General features: G+C 35.4%; 1 protein-coding gene across 1 annotated transcript in view; it reads right to left on the minus strand.

Annotated features, from left to right (window-relative positions):
• The window catches only part of Slc15a5 (solute carrier family 15, member 5), a 92,644-nt gene that overhangs the window by 43,471 nt on the left and 22,490 nt on the right, over positions 1-26,683 (minus strand). The window contains exons 4-5 of the mRNA XM_005379024.1: positions 19,188-19,405; positions 14,563-14,749 (exon numbers count right to left, since the gene is read on the minus strand). Coding sequence (XP_005379081.1) covers positions 14,563-14,749; positions 19,188-19,405 — 405 coding nt within the window. The remainder of the gene's footprint in view (positions 1-14,562; positions 14,750-19,187; positions 19,406-26,683) is intronic.

Below are 26,683 nucleotides of genomic sequence, written 5' to 3' on the forward strand. Positions count from 1 at the left end.
ATTTAAATGTATCTATAAAGAGTGCTCTTTACTAGATCCACAAGAAATGCATAGTGTTTTTCTTCTTTAAAAACTTTGAAGAATTTTTTATTTTTTGCTGTTTTAAATTAAATTGTGTAATAGCCCATTTATAGTGAAGTAGAGATTTTGGTTGTCTCTACAGCTCATATACAAATATGAATTTCACATGTTATCTGCCCTTAAGATAAAGTTCATCTGTGGTTGGCTGGAGCCATTGTTTTTAGGCCAGTTGTAGGGCAGAACAACACGGTGGAAATGCAGGGTGGAGTACAGCTTCCCACTTCACTGTAGCCAGGAAGCAGAGCGTATTGGAGGGGCAAAGAGAGCAGAAAAGGACTGAGACAAAGACATATCTTCTAGGTCATGCTCCCATTACCTTCTTCCTCCAAACAGGCCTTGCTCACCTCCTAATAGCACATTCAGCTATGAACTCCTTAGTGCATTATTCCATTGATGAACTTAGTGTCCCCATGATCTAATAAACTTCCAAAAGCCCCACCTCTGGATACAAAAGCCTTCTGGGAGACATTTATTATCAAACCATAAGAAGTACCCGTATGTCAATCCAGTTTAATATTCACTCTGTTCCTGTTATATGCTAGGCAGTATGGTAACCACGGTGGAAGAGATAAGATGAATATCTGTTCTCAAGTTTGCAGACTCACATTTCATTGGGAAATGCAAAAAGAAAAATGTATTTCTAGTTGGAGAAGTGAGAGACATCAGTTTATGCTGTAAAGAAAGGTTTGGTGCGAAAAAGTGAGTGCAGAATTGGTAGTATAGCAAAGGTAGAGTGCTGTGAAAGTGTCAGACAAATTTCCTGAAGGGTGAGAAGCTCAAGTTATGTGGCAATCCAGGGAGAGCATAGATTCGGGTCAGATCAGAAGAGGCATATAACACACTTTGAAGGAATTTGGAAATTACTCTGAAGATAATAGAATCATTCAAATTTTAGACATGAGTAAAATGGTTAGCACTGACATTTAGGATGATTATGCTCAAGATCATGTGGTGGTTGGTAGACTAGAAAAGACATTGGAGGTAGGAAGATAGGAAGGTATGAGAATAATGGTAGAGTATAATTGGGGCTTAAGTTACAATCAGAAATTCCACTTCAGTGTGATGTAAGGAAAGTAGAATAGTCAGATGCAGTAGAGTTCACTGATAAAGACACAGCAACTGAAGCAACATTCCAGGAGAAAGCCAGTAGCATTGTTAATATGAGCCTGGGTGATCAGAAAGATGAAGTGAAAACAATATAAATGAGATCCATGTGTAGATAGAGACAACATGAATTTAATCTTGGGTAGAATTAGAGGTTCAAATGGGTCATCTAAATAGAATCTCTCATAAAACAGTTGAAAATATGAATCACTGCTCAGGAGTTTGGTTGAATCATGAGAGGTTGATTAATGAATCATCTACTTAGAGTGAGAGCTCAGGGTCAGATGAAATTGAAAGAGGATTTGAAAGGAAGAGAAGAGAATGTTTAAGCAATACTGTCAAATGTAATTGCATTTGGAGCAAGAGAAAAGAAGTAAAATTATTGAAAGGAATGCCAGGAAATGGGTGGTGGATGTTTAAGGGAAGGTTTCAAGAAGGAAGACATGCAGAACGGATTTTTGATCTTTCCCTCTAATTCTGATCTTTCCCTCTAATTCTTCTCTTTCCCTCTAATTCTTCTCTTTCCCGCTTTGCTATCTCCTTCAAATTTGGAGAAATGAGACACTTTTTTTTCCTCCTTATCTCCAAATATATCATGCAGGTCTATAGATTTTGTTTCCAAAATATATTATAAACCCACCTGTTTCTCTCCATAGCCATTCTCATCATTATAAACCACATTGTCCTCAAATTTGTAATCCAGACTATATGCAATAGCATAGCCTGTGGTAAAAGTCATAGTCATAACAATAAACAGTGCTTCCAGTTTTGTTTGCTATTAAGCATCCAACGGTCAGAGTGCCCCTGGGTAAACACAGATTGAATATTAATCATCAGTTTAAATTCCTTGTGTGGGTCTCTATATGGTTCAAAGGAAATCCAGAATCTTTACTATGGCCTGTGTGATCCCGTCCTGGTCACTTCATTCTAATTGCCTGCTACATTCTCCTGTTTGACCATTGTTATGGTTTGTGTCTGGATGTCCCCCCCAAAGGCATGTGCAGTCATGGGGGAGGCTTTTAGAGGTTATGATTGATCCATGGTCCAATGCTGGGATTATGGGTGTGAGAGCTACACCTACCCTGGGGCGGATAGTTTGCATATGTAAGGAAGGGAAAGAGGCTTGTTCTTTCCACCTCTCCTCCCTTTCACTCTCCTTGTTTTTGCTATCTACCTCCACCATGAACAGTTCCCCCTGCCATGTGCCACTCTGCCTTGGAGCCAGCCAAGTATGGACTGAAACTTCCACAAACTGTGAGCTAAATAAACCTTTCCTTCCTTAGTTCTGAATGTCTGATATTTTGTCTCAGCCATGAGAGAAAGTAATCAAGACAACCATGTTTCAGCTATATTACTGTTCATTATCTTTCTTGAGTATCTTAAACTCTTTCCCACTTTAGGGACTTTGTTGTGCTCTTCCTATTAACTGAAACATTTTTCCTTCATTTTTTCCCTGCCTGATGCCTATTTCTTCTTTAGATATACACTGTATAATTTAAAGTAGATCCTGCCTATTATTCTCCTCATAATATCCATTTGTTTCACAATACTTCCCACAATTTGAAATGAAATGTGTTCATTTGTACCATTTCTATTTCAATGAGTTGATTAGATACTTCATGAGAATTGCAACCAAAATTGTTTGGTGCCAAGACAAGTGTCTGCATTTGTAGTAAGCAACACACAGACATGACTAAGTGATCACAAAATTAAACATTTTGAGAAACAGGAGATAATGAAACATACGATATATCAACTGTATTGATGGATGTATTATTAGTTACTCTTTACATCCAACAGAACTCCATAGTGATATCAGAGAGCAAGGGGTTGAAGTACCAGTGAATAGTATGTATGTGTAAGTAATGTAGGAAAGAAGAAAGCTTTGGTGTGTAGGAAAAGAGAAAGACAAAAATTTGTTTTAAGAAGTTAGAAAGATCACAGGAAGCTGTCTTATAAGACATTGAAGGTTTCTCCTGCTTCTTTGCAGAGGAGATGAGCCAAGAGAAATGGAAAATATTGAAGATCTAAGAGGAGTAAGTAAATATATAATACAGAAATCTCCAGAAGTAAATAAGAGAGAAGAAAAAATTGAGAGCCCAAAAAGTACAATTATAGCAAGGAAAACAAAAAAAAATCTTCAAAAATAGGACAATAAAAATATGGACTTTTTAGAATACAGAGAATACTGAGGAATGGAAAAGTGAACATTAGTGAATACATACAATATGACTGTGATTTTTCAACTTGGAGAGACTAGTTACTAACTCAGAACTGGTGGATGGGCATGAAATAGAACAGAAAGGAAACGTTCAGCAATCCTTGTTGATGGATTTAGCTAAAGATGGAGAGTCTGGGGTAAAATGAGATCGAGTTGTAATTTGCAGCTTATGTTATTTAGCCTCCTTTTTACTTTCTCATAGGGATAGCTGAATTACTGTATGCTTTGCTTTTGATATTATAGTAAACAATTAGAAGGATAATGAACTATTCAAATTGGTTACAGAATTTAGATTAATTTTTAAAATGTTTTCAGTAAGAGAATAAGGTGTTGGGGGATTTTGATTTTTTGACCCTTAAAAAGAGGACAAAAATTCTTAATTATTTGTGTCAATTCATGATTAATCAGGGTGAGTGCATGGTTAAGTGTCTTTCTGATTGAATAGTATGTCCCAGCAGGGCTCAGGATAAAGGGTAAGGCTAGAAATGGAGAAGAGACAAAAATTAGAAATTAGGGGGGCTGGGGATTTAGCTCAGTGGCACAGTGCCTGCCTGGCAAGCATGATGTCATGAGGTTGATTCCTGGTACTGGAAAAAACCAAAAAACCAAAAAATTAAAAAAAAAAATAAAAATTAGGGTTCTGAATAGTGAGTCCTCACCACACACACACACACACACACACACACACACACACACACACACCCCTCACTCTTAGTACTAGGGAATATAATCAAAACAGGAGATTAGGAGATTGAAGGACTGCTGTCAGTAAGATGAATGACTCCTGTAAAAGAATAATGCATTTATTATTAGTCCTCATAATAGTAGGGCTGGCTCCCTGCAAATGATTTTACAAAGAAGCCAACTTCTTAGTAAGGTCCACCTATATCCATAGATACACCAGCCACAGAAATATTATTATGTTCTCTTAGTCATGTTGTCCTCAGTCACACTATTCTGTTAGATGAACAGACAGATGAAGACTACCTAACATTTGAGAAGAGTTTCCAGTATGAAAAAGACAAAGAAATAGGAAATAGTGATAATCTGTAGTTAATGTCCTCAGAGACATGAGATAAATGATTGTATCTGTAAAATATGAAGTTTCTGTGAAAAAGCAATGTTAAGAAAGCTTGGAAACCAAATATGGCTGCAGTCACTTAAAACTTGCTGGACTTCTTGGAGGATAAAGACAAAGACATCTCCAAGAAATTATAGCAATAACCAAAAGGGGGAGGGAGGAAAGGAAGGAGGGAGGGAAAGAGAGAAAGAAGGAGAGAGAGGGAGAAGTAGCAGCAACAATAAAAGCCAAATCAACAACCAAATAAAAAACCATCACACGATTATAGGCAATTGAAGACAAAAATTTAAGAAAGCTACTGGGTTATGTTAGGAAGGTCCAACATCTGATCAATAGGAGTTCAAAAAGGAAATACAGAGGACACAGAAGGGAGGGAATTATTTTTAAAAAATAGTAGATTATTTCTTCTGATTTGAAGGGTCCTTCTGGATCAACAGTATAATAGTTGGAAAAGATCTTTACCAAGGGCACAGCAACATGGAATTTCAGAACATCATGGATACAGAGGAGGCCCAGCTAGTTAGGAAAAGAGGGCATACAAATAGGAAGGCATATCAGAAGAGCACGGACTTCTCAACAGTAACTCCAATTAGTTTTAAAAATTCTTCTAAAAAATTCTCGTGCAACTAAGGGCTTGGGGTGTAGTTCAGTAGTAGAGCATGTGTTTAGCATGAGGCCTTTGGCTTAATCCTCACCACAGGGGAAGCATCTGTTATAATTTGAATTCTATTAAGGTATTCCTCATTTGATTGTCATCTGTGTTATGTAAGAGGTTTTTATTTTATCCACAAAAGTTTATAACATTTTTGGTAATATCTTATACCAGACTATAATTTTTGCTTTGTGTAAAGGGCCAATAATAAATTTTTAGATTTTGTGAACTAAAAGAAAAATTGAAAATATGCAGATACTCATAAGAGAAAAATGACTTCTTGATGAATCAAATTCAAATAATACCCATGAGGGACAATACAATTTTACTACAATTGGATTTCAAAATTAATGTTCTCTATCATCAAATTGCAAATGCTCACCTATGAAAAGTATTTTATCTTACAGTTGATACAAAAACAGGTGGTGGACCAGATATGGTCTGGGAACTGGGATGATTGATATTTGGTTTAGTCATTAGCTTTTACTTCTTGTTTCTGAATTTTAGCTCTAACCTTGTACTTGGGCTACTACTACCTGTACAGATGTATGAACTGCACAAAGCAGTCTTGGCCTCTTTTCTGTCTTTGACACTCAAAGTGTGTGACTGTCCAGTAGTGTATTATCACCTGAGAGATCGTTAGACATGCAAAATCTCAGGCTTTCCCTGTTACCTAAACAACTGACTCAGAACCCGCATTTAGACTATAGACCTAGATTACTCTGTGGTAAAGCAGAGTATCAGACTTAATGTCGCAAAATCCAATGAAAGATGGGTCAGATAACTTCAAGCAAAACACATATATGTAGCTCATTATTTTTCATCAGTTTGTGCTGATAAAACAAAATACATGTAACTAATTTATAAAAAAACAGGAGTTTACTTTCTCACACTTCTGCATGTTGGGAAGTTCAAGTTTGGAAGGTTCAGTTGGTTGGTGAAAGTTATTCTTTTTGCTTCCAAGACAGCTGCTTGGACACTGCATCCTCCAAATTGGAGGAAAGTTATAGCCTTGCAGAGGAGAAAATGAAGGTCATAAACAATGAACTCTCTCCATCAAGCCTCTTAATGAAATCATCTAATCCCATTCAGAAGCTAATCACCTCCCAAAGGCCATGCTTCCCAAAAATATACTATTAGGGATTAAGGTTCAACCTGAATTTTGGAGTGAACAAAAATTTGAAGCCATAGCACCTATTTACCTAGATATTTGAGGGCAAAGCATATGGTACATGAAGGATATATGCTTGCTTTTTATTTCCTTTTGCACTCTGGTGCCAATGAGAAACGACTTCCTAAAAATTCAAAGGAAATTTGATTTCAACTAAAAATTTAATCCACTTAATTTTTAAATTTATAACATATAAAATCACACCACACTGAAAGCAGAGAATAGTTTAAAGAATGCCCACATTTTAAACCTCTTACAGACATGTATTTAGAAGATAAAACAGCATGGTACCAAATAGGAGATTATATTCAGATAAATAATAAATATTTCAGTATTGGCTATGTCTTTACCAATTCATGAACCTTGAAGCTCCTATAGTTCATTCCATTATCCTACTAAGTAATAATTTTCTAAATTAGAACACAATGAAAGGAAAGTCAGAATTCTTTCAGACATTGAGGTTTCATCTGCAATTTTATCTTGAAGCAATATATAGTATTAGAAATGGATATATTAAAATTCTATAAATATTGGCTAAATTTGTTCACTTGAAAACTGTGACATTTCTATGGGTAGCCTGATGTATAAGTGTGTGATATGTAAGCTCATAATCGGAAGTATGAAAGCCTTTTGAGTCCTTGAGAAGTTCCTTTGGGATCCATGCTTTTGAAAAATTTTCTATTCTAGAAAACTATGTGGAAAAATTGGTGTCCATGTACCACTATATAGAAGCAGCTATGGTTTTATTATAATATATATTTGCTGGATTTAGAGAAGATATTTCCTACTTATTATAAAAAAGGGAAAAAAAGGACTCAAGTCCATGCAATTAAGAATGAAAAGGGTGAAATGACAACAGATCCTGCAGAAATCCAGAACATCATTAATGTCTACTTTGAGAACCTGTACTTCAATAAGATGGGAAACACAGAAGAAATGGACAGATTCCTAGATACATATGTATTACCAAATCTGAATCAAGAATATACACAAATTGTAAATAAACAAATATCAGTCAATGAAATTGAAAATATAGTTAAAAATCAGCCAGCAAATAAAAGCTTAGGCCCTGATGGATTTACTGCTGAATTGTACAAGAAATTTAGAGAAAATCTAATGCCACTGCTCTTCAATGAATGAAATTGAAAGGGAAGGAATACTCCCAAACTCATTCCTGGAACAAGAATTTCCCTGATATGAAAACCAGAGAAAGATCCAACTGAAAAAAAGAACTGCAGGACAATTTCCCTTATGAACATAGATGAAAAAATGTTCAATAAAATATTGGCAAACAGAATGAAGTAAATCATCGAGAAGATTATATACCATGACCAAGTAGGATTCATTCCAGGGATGCAGGGATGGTTCAACATTCCCAAATCAATAAATGTTATACAAAATATCAACAGAGCCAAGGAAAAAAACATGTGATCATCTCAATAGATGCAGGAAAAGCTTTTGACAAAATCCAACATTCATTCATGATAAAAAGCATACAGAAAATTGAAATAGGTAGTATTTATCTCATTCTGATGAAATCCATCTATGACAAACAAATCGACAGCCAGCATCAGAATAAATGGTCAAACACACCTTTCATAATAGCATCAAAAAATAAAAGAAATACTTAGGAATCAATTTAACAAAGGAAGTAAAAGACCTTTAAACTGATAACTACAATACACTAATAAAGGAGATTGAGGAAGCTGTTGGAGAATGGAAAGATAGCCCTTGCTCTTAGGTAAGAAGAACCAAGTGAAAATAGTGAAAATGACCATACTCCCCAAATTGTCATACAGATTTAATGCAATCCTGATCAAAATACCAATAGTGTACCTCACAGAACTGAAGAAAACAATCTGAAAATTCATTTGGAAACAGAAGAGACCTAGAATAGCAAAGGCGATCCTGAGAAACAAAGGTAAGGCAGGAGGCATCACAATCCCTGACTAGAAATTATACTACAAAGCTGCTGTGATAAAATGAGCATGGTACCAGCAAAAAACAAAAACAAAAACAAAAACAAGAACAAAAACAAAAACAAAAACACCCCTGAGGATCAATGGACAGACCAGAAGATGTAGACACAACTACAAACACATCCAGTCACCTTATCTTTGACAAAGGGACCCAACATGTTTACTGGATGAAAGCCTCCTTGATAAATGGTTCTGGAAAAACTGGCTTTCCACATGCCAAACACTAAAACTAGACCCATTTCTATCACTGTGTACTAACGTCAAAATGGATCAAAGATCTAAATATTAAAACAAATACTAAATCTGCTGGAAGAGAGAATAGATAGAACTCTTGAAGACATAGGTATAGGCAAAAACTTTATGAACAACACTTTGATCACAGAGGAAATTTTACAAAGAATCAACAACTGGTATGTCATCTTTTAAAAAAGCTTTTGCATAGCAAAAGAAATCACCAAGAGAGGGAAGAGACAACTCACAAGAGTGGGAAAAATTTTTTGCCAGCTATTCCTCAAACAAAACACTATTATCTAAAATGTATAAAGGACTAAAAAATATCACACACCCCCAAATTTAAAGACCCAATCTAAAAATGGGCATCTGAAATGAATAGATACTTCCCAGATGAAGAAGTATAAACAGCAAATAAATATATGAAGAACATTCAACATCACTGGTCATTTGAAAGATGCAAATTAAAACAACACTGAGAATCTATCTCACTCCATAAAGAATGGCTATTATCAAGAAATCAACCAATAAAAAATGCTGGGGGGTTGTGGGGAGAAAGGAACACTTTCCCACTGTTGGTGAGAGTGTAGACTGGTACAACTACTATGGAAATCAGTATGGCGATTCCTCAAAAAACTAGGACTAGAGATTTCATTTGACCTAGGTATTTCCCTTCTTGGTATTTTTTTGAAAGAATTAAAAGCATCAGACACAGTTGTATATGCACATCTGTATTTATAATGGCACAGTTTGTAATAGCTAAATCTTGGAAACAGCCCAAGTGTCCATCAACTGATAAATGGATAAAGAAGATGTGTTTTTTATATACAGTGGAGTATTAATCAGCTATAAAAGATAAACTTGAGGCCATTCCAGGTAAATGGATGAACCTGAGAACATACTCCTAAGTGAAATAAATCAGGTGCAAATGTTCATATATTACATGGTTTCTCTGCTATGAGAAACTGAAAGTGTAAATAAGGACCAAAATATATAACAGATATTGTGAAATAGGAAGAAGAAATGTTTAAGTGGGAAGGGTACTAGGGAGTGGGGAGGAGGGAAAGGATGGAAGGGAAAAGAAAAAGAAAAAAAGAAAAAATGGAAACAAAGCTTTTATAAATAAAGAAGGGAAGGTTGAAGGGAAGGGAGGGGAATGGAAGAAAAAATAAAATCAAGATATATCACGGGTAGTTACAAATTCCCTACGATGAATGTGGTCATTATCTATATCTAACATGTACCAATTAATTTAAAAAGATGGCATATATTTTAATTTTATTTTTCTCTATTAGTGGTGTATTTCTGTATTTGATCTGAGTGATTTAATTTTTGTTTTTCTTTAGACCACTGGAACATTTGTGTTTTAATTTCTGAATATATTTCAGAAATACATTTCTGAAAAGATAACTCATTTACATAGAAACCAGATACACACTTGTATCTCTGTTAAGGATCAAGTATTATGCAGATGGTATACTAGATTATTTACTTCACCTCAAATTTAATTCCAATTTGATATTAACTTTAAGAGCTGAGAACACTAATGTGGTTTAATTAAATGGAAACTGAAATAAACAGCTATTTTATACTAAATATTTCAAAGTTTCTTCTATTGAGTATTTTGTAGTGGGTATATACACTACTATAATGTTTCTCAGGAAAAACTATAAGTTTGAAAATGTATTAAAATAATTTTTCATGAGATAACCTTACTTTCAATGAAAGTAACTGGACCTTTGAGTCAGTTTTTAGTTTGCCAGTCACTTTGCTTCCAACCAAAAATGGAACTTTATGTGACAGCCAGTTATTAGAACTAGTAGATGATACTGGTTATGCAAAAAGAAATTTTGCCTAATGTGTATCATAAAATACCTTTAGTTATAATTTACATTTTCAGGTTACTTTAAAGAAGAAAGTCATACAGACATTTGAATATACATCATCTGCATTTCAGTTTAAATGATATTTAAAGCCAAGATAATTGTTACTTACTGCGTTGTGTATTTCTTCTTTAAGAATGAATAGCAATCTTAATTAGGCTAATTTTAGTCAGATTAATACTTGTGTGTGTCAGCTCTACTAAATGCTGCATGCTGCAGGATTTTAATTATTGCTAAGGAAAGAAATGCTTACGGTGTAAACATTTTTGAACTGGAAAAGGCCAAAATGAAATATGACCAATTATAATGGAGGATAAATCACAATGATATCACTAATTGTATATTTTTAAGGAATTAAGGTTGACTTTTAAATGGGTAAATTTACACAAATGTAATGTTAGGAAAATATAATCTGGACAAAATATGCAGAGTAGATCAAGTCTGCCTTTAACAGTCCTAAAATGTTTAGCGGTGTTCATTTGGTGGGGGGTTAAAAATAGGTAATCCTCTGATGTGCTCATTTCATTAGATAATGAACTCAAGAATGTCATAGCTTCAATCACTGTGTTCTTTTTCACTGCACTGTTTATGAGTTAGATAAAGAAAATAGGTTTTATTTTTCTTTTATGACATTTCTGGTTTGACCAACTAGGTGAGATTTCCCCACTGCTTAGGCTCGGTTTGGGCTGTAAGCTTGCGTGTCAAACATTAGTGATTGGCAATGTCTTGACCATCTCTGAAGAGGTGACAGTCCCTGGAATGAGGGTGACTAAATATGGGAGGATGTGAGAGAGATAAGGAGGGGCTCCCCATTGTGTGGGCAAAAAGAGCTTTAAATTCACATCATAGTGCTCATCAGAAATAGTAGTAATCATTTCAAATTAACACTGGTAATTTAACTTCCGCAGTGCCTTAGCTATGAATAGCTGGTGGATAGGATGACGGTAACAACGATGGTAGTAATAATAGCAATGATAATATGATGGCCTTAAAATTAGAACAACTGAGTTCAAATGACACTACTTTTTGACTCTTGGTTTATTAAATAATGGTTTACCATGAGGTTAAATGTAATATTTTTATGAGGATGTCTAGGTTTGTCTTGGTTACTTTTCTCTAGTTGTTGGGACAAATTACCTGACAACCCAAATTAAGGAAGGAAAGGTATATTTAGCTTACAGTCTGCGGAGGTTTCAGTCCATACAGAGTGGCACATGGCAGAGGGCAAAAGTTCATGGTAGTAAAGATAACAACAGCAGCAAGAGCAAAAGGGAGGAGTGGTGGCATGCAGCCTCTTTCCCTTCCTTACATAAACAAACTATCTGCCCCAGGGCGGGTGTAGCTCTCACTCCCATAATCCTAGCATGGACCATGGATCAATCGTAAACTCTAAAAGCCCATCCCATGACTGCATGAGGATTTGGGGGGACATGCAGACATAAACCATAACAAGGTTCAAACTAAGAAGTCATAAATATATGTTCTTTCATAATTTGTATACTTATATACTTTACCCACATTTTCACATACTTGAGTTCAGATGAGATTTTAATATTAGACATTCAATTTGTAAATTAGCATCAAAAAGTAGCCTAGGTTTATACTTTCATGTCTTGATAAAACTTATTAATCTTCCATAATCATAACAAGAGTATGGAAAACTTAAGCAAACATCTATCTTAAGTGATGCATATCATCACACTTTTATAGTCCCATAGCAAAATATTATGCAAATAAATGAACAAGTATGCAAATGAATGAATGAATAGAGTATAATTTAGAAACAACGGAATTCAGAGTTTTGCACCCTGTGGACACAGCTTAATTCCTTTTGAAGTGAATCTAATTTTTAAATTTTTTTCTGTGCAATAGATCTTGTTACTAATTTTGAAGGGGAATATTTAGTTCATCAATAACATCAAATAGTATACTAAATAATTCTAATTCTACCCAGTAAAAAAACCACATCTTTCTTTAAGAATAGGTATGATTTTAAATATGACAAGAGGAAAACTCTAAAAGAAAGTCCCTCAAATTTAAAGTGAATTTAGAACTTCTTATTTTCAGGAAGGATTTTTGTAGTCATGTTATATAGTACATTTTTCAAAAGTAGTCCAGATTTTTAAATTTTTTAGTAATTGTCATAGTTTGGAAGATCAGACTCAGATCAGACTTTTATGGTGTTGTACAAGACTGTGAGGATTTTTCACAGTTTACAAAATAAATATATCCCCAATTTGTCTTGCCTTCATTCTGTTTCCATAGTGAAGTTGCTGAGGGTATATACATACAATGTTTTACTTTTCTTTTTTATCTTAAAAGTGCCCAAGACAATGTCAAGTATTCACTGTAGACTTACTGATTTTAAAATTTCTACACAGTCAGGCAGAAAAAAAAAAATCACTTTTTTAAAATTTTGGGATTGTCAAAACCTCTTGGGATTTATAGTCTGCTAATCCCTATTACAACAAATATAAATGAAGTTACTGGATAAAAAATAAAATTTAAATGTTATATAATACAGACCTCTATATTTAAAGATAATGAAATAAATTAAAGTGAATTTAGGTGCTTTGAGTTCTAGCCCCCCCACAAAGAAAAACCCTATTTATGGTGTGATCTAAAATAATCTTGTTGATGCTGGTGATAAACATCAGGAAACATACATTAAAGCATAGCTTATATAATCCAAGAAATGGTAAGAAGTATGTGTAACTAGAGGATTACATATTCTCTCCATGCAGATAGTGTTTTAAAAGAAGGGCAGAAGAACAGATTAACCAGAAGAGACTCTTGTGCATGCCTGACCTTGACTATTTCAATGGGATTATTTCTCAGTGAGAAGGCAAGCTGGTAGGTTACCATTGTATAATGCCTTCTACATTTCAAACTCGCTTTGCTTTCTGCTTATGCCCAACAAACAATTAGATACGTGCCTTGAAAATGATGACTCATAACAACGGCTAACGGCTAACATTTATAGAGCTTTCACTGAGGTCAAGACTATGTTATGGACACTGATGTCAACCTAAGTGCTTTCAAAACTCTTACACCACAAAAAGATCCAAGATTTATCTAGGTTATTCACTGCGGAGTAAGAGAAAGTACATAAATTATTGACAAGAGGATTAAGTACTTTTTTTTTTCTCAAAGTGACCCAGTAAAAGTTGAGTGGCAAAGCAGGATCCAAGACCTAAGTCCCTGATTCTGGTTTTCTGTACCAAAATTTGTCCTTTTGTTCTATGACAGTGTCACAGAGAACACAGCTGGGTGGAGGGCAGTGTGATCAGAAGGTAGTTAGGTTCCTTCTCTCCCATTTCAGTTAGAGCTATTTTATGTTATGGTTTGTTGATTGTGTCCTAAGTAACACATCATAAATTGTTTCAGTTTTTAAAATGCTGGGAAGTTATTGAACACTTTATTATTTGAAGGAAGTACCATACTGAAATTTTGAATTGCAATACTTTTTTGTAGTGCTAAAGATTGAACCCAGGACCACATGTACGCTAGGCAAGTGCTTTACCACTAAGCTGTACCTTGAGTTTCATAATACTTCTTTAAAGTAAATTTTGTTACTGGTTCAGACATTAAAATTGTATCTTGGGATTTATTCTGTGTTCATTTTTTTTCCAGTTCTGGAGGTTAAACTTAGTGCATTTACTCTGAGCTACAACACTATCCTTTTTTCCATAGCTTTGTTCAATTTTTGAGACAAGTCCTTGCTAAGATGCTACGTTGCCCATGTTGGGCTTAACTTGCAATCTTCCTGCCTCAATTTCCCAGATTACTGGGATTTTACGGGTATGCACCACCACACCTGGCTTGTGTTCATTTTAATGAACCTATTCATTGTTGATTTGGGAGTAAGGATTGGTGTACGGAAGGACAGACCATGTAGTGGTGCTGGAAATTTTACCCTTTCTTTATATTAGATATGACTTCTTTGGAGGCATAAAAGGTTCATTAGAAGATGAGATCTTTTTGTCTGGGTAGAGATTTGGGAAGCTGGATGTTATCACTCAGAAGTTCACCTTCTATCCAATAAGTGAAAAGTCTAACCCTACTCAGATCTTAGTCGAGTGTTTTTCTTTTTCTTTCTTTTTTTTTTTTTTTAGAAAAAGTTGCAAGCAACTCACTTGAAATGGTAACTTGTACTTACTAATACATGCTGACTGGAATGGTCCATCTCTCTTCCAGGGAAACAGGCAAGTGCTGAAGCACTCCATAAAAGGAACCAGAATTAATAATGGCAGGATGCTGATGGCATTCATTACTGCAATTGGCAGAAGAAATCCATCCAAATTGAGGTTGGAATTCATGGTTTGCAGATAATATCCTGAAGGAATCTGCATTCAGGGGAGGAAGCAGCCACACAATCAAAGACAGTGGTTTAACTTTGAAGTACGTACACTCTGTTAGATGCACTGTCCCTTGTGTGTACCCTGTGACAGAGAGAAGCGGGATGTTGCCCAGTTATTCAAGGTCACAATTTTGAGTTGATAAAGGGTCTTTAACAATAAGAGCCCTGTTTAGTGTACTGACAATACTACTATTTCCCTATGGAGGATTCTTGTCATTTAGTTTATCTTAATTTTCCCTTGAAGAGTATTAGTGGACTTTTATGCTTAGGATGACACAAATCAAATCACTTCTCATGTAAGCAAAATGATTTCATGAACATTAAAGCAGAAAAGAATGGAAATATAATAAAGATGCCTATTTTCACCCTGTTAGAATAAAATGAGAACTAGAATAGATCTTTTAAATAACATCTAGTTTGGTAGTAAAATAGGTAGGAACACTACTTTTTCCTAAGAGGGTGGAGCAATATAGATATACAGTACTTGTCATAGACTGTCTTTCTGGGATCCCTGGATTGGCCTTGCTTTGAATGTGAGCCAAATTGAGAAAAAGAGAGGTAAAACCTTGCTGTGTTTGTGGCTGACTGTAAACTAACTGTGTGGTGTGAGTGGGTTACAAAGGGAGCTCCATGGAAAAGGTCTGCATAAAAGATCAAACAACAGATAAGAAAATTCTAATTCATGAGTTTTGATACAATCATCCCATTATCATTGACGTCATTAGTTCATAGTGATAAGACAAGAGAGACTCCATTTGCTGTTTTTAACTCCATATTAAGGGAAGTCACTTAAAGTTCACTTAAGCTACAGTTCACCCCAGTCACCTCGGTTAGTTATCAACTCAGAGCACAGAAGAGTCATGAAACGGGAACAGAACAAACAGGACAAATTGGGAAGCGGGCTAAAAGTTAAACCGCAATTGTCATTTGGAATTTGGTTGTCTGACCTTCTGGGAGAAGTAAACTTTGTGATAATTGTGTGACATTCTTGTGAGAGTCCCAAAAATGAAGTCATGCTTACTATGGAAACCTAAAATGTACCGAAACTGAAGGTGAGACTCAGATAGGCGTGGACATCTTTTCTGGCTCCTTGTTAGAGATTGTCCATCAGTCGGCTCCAATAAAGTTTTGTTTGTTCCTGCCTTTTTGGTTTTCATGTGAGTGCCTTTCTCAATGAACTTGCTTGCTGTATCAACAGCAGATATTTTTTTTTTGTAGTGGGGAGCATTACTGGGAAATCTAGGGCCTCTTACACTGAGCTACATCTCCAGCCCTTTTATTTTTTTATTTTGAAATAGTTTTGCTAAGCCACTAAATTGCTCAAGTTGTGCTTGAATTATGATCCTTCTGACTTGATCACCCGTAGTACTGAGATTGCAGGCATGTACTATCCTGCCTGGTTGAGCATCTATATCTTTAATTCCTAGTGACACACAAAGCTATTGAATGGCAGGGAGTTTTCCTCTCTCGTTTGGCCAACCATGTCTGTCTTTGTGGAGTGAATTGTCCATACTATTTTCCTTACAGTGCAAGAATTACACTTATTAAGCCTGGGGGAGCAGTCCTGCTTAAACATCAAATCATAACTTTTGATTTGAAGCCTTTATGAATTCCTTGCATCTCTAATCAATGGGACACTTTGAAGGGTGGAAGGAAAATCAGAATCACAGGGTTAGGTCTGCTATTCAAAGTTCATGAATTGTAAAATGAGTCTATTGTTAACTTCCCAGGCATGGAATAGGACGACCATTTTACTAATCATTTTTTAAAATCTACATAAGATTTGTCCTGGTGATAATTTATCTCCCAATTTTAATTTGTCCTAAGGCTAATAAACAAGAATTGTTTTAGTTGAGTAGATAGCCACAGTGAAGGGAATATTAGCTAGTTCTGTGCTACTTCAATAAAATTATTAAGCACATATCTCCCCATCAGAGGGAAATGAATGATGTATTTTTTTTTTTAAAGTGTTGACACCAGAACAACTTGAAGACTGAAAGGCTCCTAGCACAACTGGGAAGCTTCTGCTACTGATTTCAAATGAGAATTATTGTTAATAGGAATAAAGTTATTATCAGCATGAATCACACACAGAAACCTGTTAACTTAATAATGTGGCAAATGTACTATTAATCTTTAGTGAAGCAATATTAATATATTGCCTAATCTACAAAAAGGCTCCAGTGTCTTGAAAGCTTGAAATCATTTCTGTTTCCGCCTCAAGTTCTGAAATCATCCCCTCTTAAAATTTTAAATACTTTTATTTCATACAAGCCTCTGAGGATTAAGAAATAATTGCTGTCAATAGAGATTCATTTTCACTTTTGAGTGGCCAGTAATGTCAAATGACAACCCCATCGACCTTAATATCAACATATTTTAAATGTATGCCTTGGAATTGAAGGTCAATAATGGCTACTAAATTTAAAATATGGAATTTTATGATGCTTTATTCTTAGTACTTTTATTGCCTTTGTACTGGTGATTATTTTTCTGGAGGCAAAATCTAGCCTCAGCCTGTTCTAGTGGACATTTCCTCTGACTCCCTGGAAAAGTATGATCTAACATTTGCTTTGAAGTTTCTAGCATAAGAGTACTGTATATAATTTTGGAACCTATGTCATTTGTATTGGGGATTTTTAACCCAGTACCAGTGAGACATTGTGCATAATAGCAAAACAAGAGCTTTGAATCCATCCCTAAGTTAGGATAACTGTTCTGCTATACACTAACAAGTTATATGTTATCTATTGTCACTGAGCCTCAGATTTATTTTACTAATATCAGTAGGCTGGCTGTGGGGATTAAGTTAGATGCTAACAAGCTGTCTTTTAGAAGCTAGGACACATAATAGGTGGTCAATGAATATTAGTGTTTGTTCCGTGCAATATACTGGATAACTGGATCTGGTAAAATGCGCAAAAAAATAGTTTTACAGAATTTTTGCATTTCATTCAAATGAAAAACACCATAATTTACAGAGAAAGTTCAAACTTAGAAGAAAGAATGACTACTTATTACTGCATTAGAAAGATAAGGAATTAGTAACTTGTGCAATTTGCAATGAAGGTTTTGAGGCAAGTTAAGGATCACGGTAGTTTTGTACCCATTAACTTTTCCATTAGAAGATGGTTTTATTATATTAATGCTCAGATGTATGGGTAATATTTATACTGTATTCTGCTTTTGTGCCTGCTCCTATTAGAAGAGGGAGAAGGCTGGATCTCCTGAATCAGGCTAGTTCTCTTGCATTGTTTAGACCAAGGGTCAGCAACATTTTCAATGAAGGACCAGATGGTAAGTCTGTCCACATGTGGGTTCTTTGGCAGTTGTTCAATTCTGCTGTATTTGTGCATAAATGTAAAAAGATCTACCAACTCAACGAATGTGGCAATGTTTAGATAAAACTTTATTTATGGGTACTGAAATTTAAATTGCATATAATTTTCATGTGCCATAAAATATTCTTTTGATTTTTTTCCAACTACCTAAAAATATACAGTCCTTTTTAGCTTGCAGATATACAGAAGTAAGCCATGGGCTGAATTTGGGCTGGAGGCAATAGTGTGCTACACAAGAGCACAAGAGCAGTCATTGTTCTGAGAGTTAGAGGGCCTGTACTGTTTTTCCTTTCACTACTATTAACTGTGACTTGCCATCCCACTCCCCTCAAAAATCAATTATTATGAGCCCTCTCACTCTTTAACAAATGAAGTTGTTACTAAGTTAACCCTTAAATTTTTTGCAGCTTTTTTATTCTATGATGACTGAGCTCACTCACTAGCCTTCTAAATTCCAAGTTGGGAGTTAGCCATGAAGAAAGTCCCAAGTTTGTTCAAAGCCTTTCATAAACATCTATTTTTTCATATAAATAGCTTATATTTTGACCATAGTTACATTAAAGCAGTTAAAAATCATATATGTCCATAAGAGATACTTTGAGCTCAGCATAAGCCTGATTCCCCAAGGAATTAACAGAGTGGGTGGGAGACAATCACTTGCTCATTAGTACTTATATCTAACTATATGGTGGAGGTGTTACTCAAATCAGGCAGTTGAGCTACTTGTTAGTACCACTTTTCAAAGATTTAATGAAGGAGGAAAGCAGCACCTTTGGCTAAAAGATGGGTTGGTAACTGCCTGTAGATCTAGTATTTTCACATACTGTTCTCTGCTTATAATGGTGCATTCTGAAATATTATGGATGTCTACCATCAGACGTCTACAATCCTACAAAAGCAGAACCTGTCCAGGGGTCCCCTCAGTTGTATCTCTGCCTGACTCTGCTTGGTTTTTAAAATCAGAGCCTGTAAGGATAAGAAGCCTTTGTGGAGTGTGTGTTTGGGTGGAAGGTAGGATCTACTTATAAAATTAGCAGGCGATTACTTTACTGTTTGGGGATGGTATTTGATGCCATTCCTTACCTGCATAACACATGTTCTGTATAGGATTTGAAAAATGAAGAAGGGGAGAAGGGTGAAGAAAAATTTTGTGTCTTCTACATGGGGCTCACTGTAGCAGCCACCATTTTTCTTCTTGGCATGGTCTAACCAGCTTGTCATACTTCTGCCCAAATGGCAACTCAGGCAACATGTTTTCAGTGCATTAACAAACACTCCAAATGTTATCAGGGGGGAGGAATCTGAAAATAATTGGAGATATTATATATTAGAATAAGAATTGCTCTTTAGTTTTCCTGGATATTAATCAGATGACACCTGCAAGACTGAAGGGCAATACAGTGACTAACTAGGTTTTAGCACCCAAGGGGTTGAATTCAAAGGAACAAGCTTCTGACAAGGATTCTGGCATCATGATGACCAGCCCAGGGTGGTGCCTGACAGCTGATATAAAAAATGAAAAAGATAAGATCAATGGAAACATATTAAAAAGGAAAGAAAGGTGCCAAAAACCACCAAAGTAAAGGATTTCAATATCTTTCAGAAGTCTCTAACTTAAACTCTTTAATGAATAAGACAACTTGAACTTTCTTTTACATCCTTTACACAAAAAGCCAGGACAATTTTTTAAATATAAATCATTATATAAATAATCTTCACCTGGCAGGTAGAAGGCGGTTTCTTATTTTGACACAGAGATGAAGGGAGGTGTATTGTTCTCTTTGACTTTATCCTTGATTTTCAGACATAAGGTTAAACTTTGAACTCTTTAAAGACTTTATGAATGTTGATAGCATTAGTAAAAGTTCAGATTGGATTAGCTGGCTTTTGACTTTTCCAGTAGTTTCCTCCGGGTTTATATGGCTGCCACTTTGACACTAGAAACATTTTATTTCCTTGGCTGTTCATGGTCACTTGCTGCTAGTGATTTGTAACCTCATTGTTTCTTCCTTTATGATCTTTCAGATGCCACTTTTTCTTTGACTCCATTAGGACTTCCCGATACCATGACAGATAGGAGACCCGCACACAGTTAGCAGTTCAGCTGTGCCATTGTGGTTGTTCTACTTTTTTCTAGAACTCCTTTTGACCACATGAATCCCTTCACAAATTATGTAAACACTAAACTCCACAGGATAAATGGCATAATAAAGGCAAAAAGCATTTGGTTTTCTCTGAAGAAGCCTATGATAGGCACTCAAAATATAGTTTGATTGTCATCTTGACTGTGTTCAACTTTCTGGTAATGCAATTCTAGATAAAGCACATTCTAAACAAATTCAATTGAGTGCCACAGAACATTGGTGCTTGGATTTAAATAAAGAATATTTATAACGTTTCTTTTTATGGTTAGGAAGCTGGTTGTATTGATTGGATCTGGTCTTTCTTTGAAGTGTCATAGTAGACTCATTATGTCATCCTTTGATTAATTGAGGAAGCTGGGGCCCTGGTAATTGAATATGGAGCCTTTCACCTCTAAGTCACTGAATCAAATCCAGCCCAAATTGATAGTGACCAAGAGTGATTACACTTGGGGCTTTTTGGTGGCCTTTGCGAAGTATGTTCAGGTCATGTGGAAGGATATTGGGATAATTGCTGGCAGGAGGTACACACATATCTATAGTGATCATCGCTTCTTCTCAGTCACCATTACCAGACATAGATGAAAGTCCAGGGACTAATAAGACCAAGAGGACAGAAGCACCTGTGTGTGGCCAAGATTTGTGTCCCTTAGAAAAGGAATACTAGGGACTCCTTGTTATCACTGCCAAAAGAATTCCTCTATCATTGGACTTTCTTTGCTTTTCTCAATTAGTTTACTTAAGGTTTAAGCAAGATGAAACTGGGGAATTGTGTTGATGAACAATTTAGAGGCTACATTTGACCGGGTCTGGGCTAGAAGACTTAAGTATTTGACATTTCCTTACAATCTTGTCTTTGTTGTTCCCTGCTCAGCTCTTACCAAACAAGGTATGGATAGTAGGATTATTATTAGCACTGGTGCTAGTTACTCTGTGCTTTCAAATAGGCTTTATTATTAGAGGACAATATTTGGAGTAAGAAAGACTATATTTAAAGATATTTTCCCCATTTTTTACCCCTCCATTTTTTAAAATCCCAGAACTTGTATTGAATATATTTTGCACACACAATCTCTTGTTTTGTATTAAAAATCACTATTTTTTATGAGATAAATTTGGGTCTACTCCTAATCCATGCTAATATTATTAAATAAGTCAGTGTTATCATATTATTCTATAGAGGGATAATTTAGATTGGTGCATCTCAAAACTGTGCTGAAATGAGTTTTTCAAAATATCTCCAGTATTGCAGTCAGTATGTTTGTGAGATACAATAAAAATAAAATATTTAAAAAATAAAATAAAGATATAAAACTATAAGCACTGATGTTTTTACTAGTGATAAACTGACATTTAAATATTTAAATAAAAGGGTTAAATATTTAAATATAACCTTACATTTAAATATAAGGTTAGATATAAGCACTGATGTTTTCATTAAGTATAAAACTATATTTTATATTAATAAAATTTATTTATTTATTGTTATTTTTTATTTTAAAAGCAAAAGAATAAAAACATATTTATAACAAACAGACAACTATTTACCAAGTAGTACAAGAATAGTACAAGCAATACTGAATTACAGACAAGGTGACAGGGAATTAACAATGGTTGTTGTATCACATATTGACAACTTCAGAGTGGTTTCTCAGGAAAACATATATAAACATGCAGGATTGGTCAAATAATTAATCATGAACTGTTCCTTTCAATAAAGTGATATCTAAATTGTGGAAGCAACTCAAATGTCCATCCACTGAGGATAGGATAAAAAATTGAAATATTTTCATTAATATGTCTATTAAACAGACTTAAAATGTGCCTTTACATAAATATTTCTCTACATCATTTTTTTCTAGGATCTATATTTATTTTGTTACTACTAAAAACAGTTCACAGATCAGCACTCCCCTGTGGACCAGCCTTTGTGTAGTACTGTCATCAGCTGAATATACACTTGAAAAGATAAAGTTATTTGAACAAAATTTATCTGATACAGTGGTATGAAGCTGTGAAAATGAAGTGGTGAAGATACAGGAAATGATTAAGTATGAATGGGTTCTAAAACTCCAGCTAGCCCGGCAAATACACATAATTGATGACAAAGAAATGTGAATGTAATCATTCATTCATTTATTCATTCATCCTTCACAATATTTATTGAATATCTCCCATAAGCCAAAGGCTGCTCTAGATTCTGAGATTACAGCAAAGAACAAAATCCACAAACTCCTAAGTGTTCTTTGTGGTTGAGGGGTACTACAAGCAGGAAAATATCTATGATGAAGACGAAATGACCTTAAATGATAGAGACGTATGGGGAATGTGATATTTGAACTGAGGGCTGAATGATTAAAAATAGGTAAGAAGACTTGGGGGAGACATATGCCAAGAATATCTGGAAGTAGAAATTAGCTAGTAGAGGCTCAGGAAGAGGAAACATCAATGAGGTAGTAGCTCAATGGGAAAACTGGAGAGAGGACGAGGCCTAAGAGGTAGTCAGGAGTCAAACGTTCAGATCAAAGTCAGGAGCTTTAAGTTTATCTGCAGTATTATGGAAAATGATTAAAAGTTGTGGAAAGAATAGAGACATCATATCCTGTATATTTGTTAAAAGTTCTTCTAGTATCCTAGTAGTGTGAGGATGTTGGGGGATAACTGAGGAAACTGGGGGACATGCAAGAGATAGTGGTGACATAATAGTGTGTTGTGCCAGTTAATGCTGATTGTTAATGTGACTGGGTTAAGAGACCCTTGGAGAGAGAATTGGATCGTGAGGGCACAAACTCCATGAGTGGGTAACCCATTCATGAGTTCATAGCTGAATAGGCTATTAGAAGGTAAGGCCTAGTTGGAGAAGGTAGATCATCAAGGAGTGACCCTAGGACCTCTGTTTGGCATCTGGCCTCTTCCTCTCTGGTTCTTTCCAATCTGTTTTGCTTCCCAACTGGTATGAAGGGAGCAGCTCTGCTCCACTGTAATGTTCTGCCTTGATGTCCCTGCCTTGAGTCAGCTAACCATGGACTGAAACCTCTGAAACCATGAGCCAAAATAAACCTCTCCTGCTTTAAGTTGTAGTGTCGGGCATTTTGTTCCAGCAACAGGAAAGCTAACTAGTACAAATATGTTTTTTTTAAAAAAATCAATGGAATTTTACAATGTGGGAAGAGAATAAAGACATGAGAATATTTGAAGACAACTACATTTTCTCCTCTTACACAGCTGGGTGGTAGTGATTTACTGAGAAAGATAAAACAGCAATGAAGCCAGTTTACAGTAATGAATAAGGAGTTGAGGTTTGGTCAGGTTAAGCTTCAGACATTATTATATAACTAAGTTAAACTGTCAAACAAAAGGTAGAATATATGCCTCCCAACGTGATGAGAGATGCCAATGTAAAACTGAGTATTTATGTAGATGGTTAGTGGGAGAGGGTGGTCAAAGAAGAGAGGGGCTGAATGCTTGGTTTCCATATCAGTTAGGAAATTATCAAAGGAGAAAAGTGAGTGAGGTGACTGAGAAGACATAGACAATGTGCTACAGTGGTTGAAAGAGAAGAGGAGGGCTGGGGATATAGCTCAGTGGCACAGGGCCTGCCTAGCAAGCCTCAGGTCATGAGTTCGATCCCCAGTACCACAAAAAAAAAAAAAAAAAAAAAAAGAAAGAGAAGAGAAAAGCAGTGAAGTAACAAATTTAAATTGATTGGCTAGAAAGAGAGCAAGCTAATAAGCTATAGAGGATGCAAGTGGAGACATTTTAAGGAAAATGGATGCACCTGGAGATCATAATTTTAAGTGAAATACATCATGCACACGTTTGTTTTTATCTTTATTTTTATTTTTTATGTTGAGACAAGGTCTCTCTATGTAGTAAAGGCCATTTTTGAACTTGCTACAAAGCCCAGGCTGGACTCAAACTCACAGTGATCCTCCTGCCTCAGCCTCCTGCGTGCTTAAATTACAGGCATGCGCCATCACGCCTGACACACACAGGAGTTTAATTATCACATTGTTTTCTAATATGAGAAACCCAAAGTATAAGGAGCAAAAAAAGATAGATAATAAGTAGGAAAGTCTTTTTCAAATGGGAAGGAGAACAAGAAATGGAGGCAGGGTGAGGGAAGGGGAAAGGGATTTTAAAAATTTGAAGAAAAAATGGAAGTACAGATTTTGCAAATGGAGAGAAGATGAATCTGTGGGAGTAGGGAGGGAGGGGAGGAGAGGGGAACAAAAAATTTAGATGTGTTAGATACATGTACAAAGCTCCCACGATAAACATAACCACTATGTACTGCAAACATGTACTAATGAAAAAGAAACTATACAGTAATCTGTCTGCCAAGCAGAGTGGCAGTTGTCCCATGGAATTATAGTTACCACTTAACGACAGGATGGGTATTCTGTTGCAATTGCCTACATCTACACATCACACCTCCTCTTTGGATTAACTAGTAAACTCATGACTGTTACACAAATAATGTTGGTGTCATGTAAACTCAACAGTAAAAAAAATCCACCATCGTTATAATTGTCACATTGCTTTCATCCATCAGGGACAGAAAAGGGAAGTTGGAAAAAAGGTGGAATAAAAAATTCGAGTGAGACTTTAAGCCCTGGTTTAAATGCACACGACAAACACACCAAGCATGCACATTTTAAAATGAACAGATGAGCTATTTTAAACGTTTTATTAAAAAAACTGAAAGATTATAGCTATTACTATTTAAAAAAAAACCTTTAAGGAAGGAATTTTTCTATTCTTTGTACATTTGAGTCCTTGTCTGTGATGTTCTGCTCCTCTGACCTGGATCTGATCGTGAATATCTGTGCTACTTAATTATAATAAAAAAGCCTACCTTGCACTCTAGATGGTAGATGCACATTTTTTCTGCTTTGGTCACCTGCCAGTTCTCAAAATTATAGCAGTGAGAAGAAATGCAAATGAAGGCCGTGCTTGACAGCTAAACATAATGGAATGCATGGTCCACATTTGAAAAGTTACCTTAAAATAAAAGGTAGCATATAAAAAATCATTTCTTTAAGGTCACCTATGGCTTTGAATTACAGCTTTGAAAAATTTCCAATTTAGTCATCAGAAGAGAAGAAGCCAAAATAAGGATTATATGCTTTGCTGGAGGGAAGATGGACTTTCACTTCACCATAATTCAGCAAACTAGTAATTTTGAAACAGTGAAAAACAAACAAAAAACAAACAATCCCCAAGTATTCACTGTATTGTAGAGCCTGGTGTAAAGTAAGCCACTAATGAACATTTTATGCTAATTGTTTTTGCAGCTAAGAAATATATTTCTTGTTAATGTCAAGAGAAAGCTTGCCTTATCACATGGTAAAATTATATAATATATAGATTTCGATAGATTGGTTGTAATCAGAGTAGATTATGGAAGTTTGTATTACTTGGAGAAGAATTCAATTTCTTTATTTGGATGAATGTAGTATCAAGAAAATATGGAAGCTAGGTGTGATGGTGGCACACACCTATAATCCCAGCACTCAGGAGGTTGAGGCAGGAGAATCACTGTGAGTTCAAGGCCAACCTGGCCTACATAGTGAGACTCTTAAAACAAAAACAAAAAAAAAAACAAACAAAAAACAAAACCAAATAAAAGGATATGGAAACCAAATGAATGAATGTAGGTTAGTTCTTTAGAGGATCTGAATCTAAAAATAATATACATGTACCTATGTGCATGTATATTTATATGTGGATATGTGTGTATGTGTACTTATAGAAACCCCAAATTATTTAATAATTACACACCCAGTAAAATGCAAAAATAATTTTTCAACAAAAAGCAAGTAACTTTTCTCTCTTTCTTTTTTTTCTTTGTTTCTTTTCTCTCTCTCTCTCTCTCTCTCTCTCTCTCTCTCTCTCTCTCTCTCTCTCTTTCTTTCTCTTGTATCTTGAGACCTTTTCCATGTTGACCCCATCCTTAGATACCCAAGAGGACATGCACCACTAAGTGGTGGTTCAGCCCACAGAGCCCTGAGAAACAGTGCCAGGGGCTTCTGTGCAGAATATTTTCTGTGCCTCACAGTCTCATTATGTAGTATAATAAAATGAGTTCAAGCCCAAGGAAAAAAACAAGAGTTGAATTAAGGTTCTAGCTACTTTCTGTAAGGTCCTAAGCAAATCAGTTGAATTAGGTCTCATTTCTGTATTCAGATTAACAATAACAAACACAGACTAAGCACTTATCCTATTTCAGGTAAAAGATTGACTAAGAAAATGGAAGAAATTCCATCAATGCAAGCAAAAGTATGCGATGAGGATTGCTTTTCAAGTCAATGTGAAAACATACTTTTTAAAATTAAGTGTGGGGGCTGGGGATTTAGCTCAGCGGCAAAAGCACCTGCCTGGCAAGCACAAGGTCGTGAGTTCGGTTCCTGGTACTGGAGAAAAACAAAAAAAAAA

Source organism: Chinchilla lanigera, unplaced genomic scaffold (assembly GCF_000276665.1).
Source record: "Chinchilla lanigera isolate Chin_1 unplaced genomic scaffold, ChiLan1.0 scaffold00012, whole genome shotgun sequence".
NCBI classification, from domain to species: Eukaryota; Metazoa; Chordata; class Mammalia; order Rodentia; family Chinchillidae; genus Chinchilla; species Chinchilla lanigera.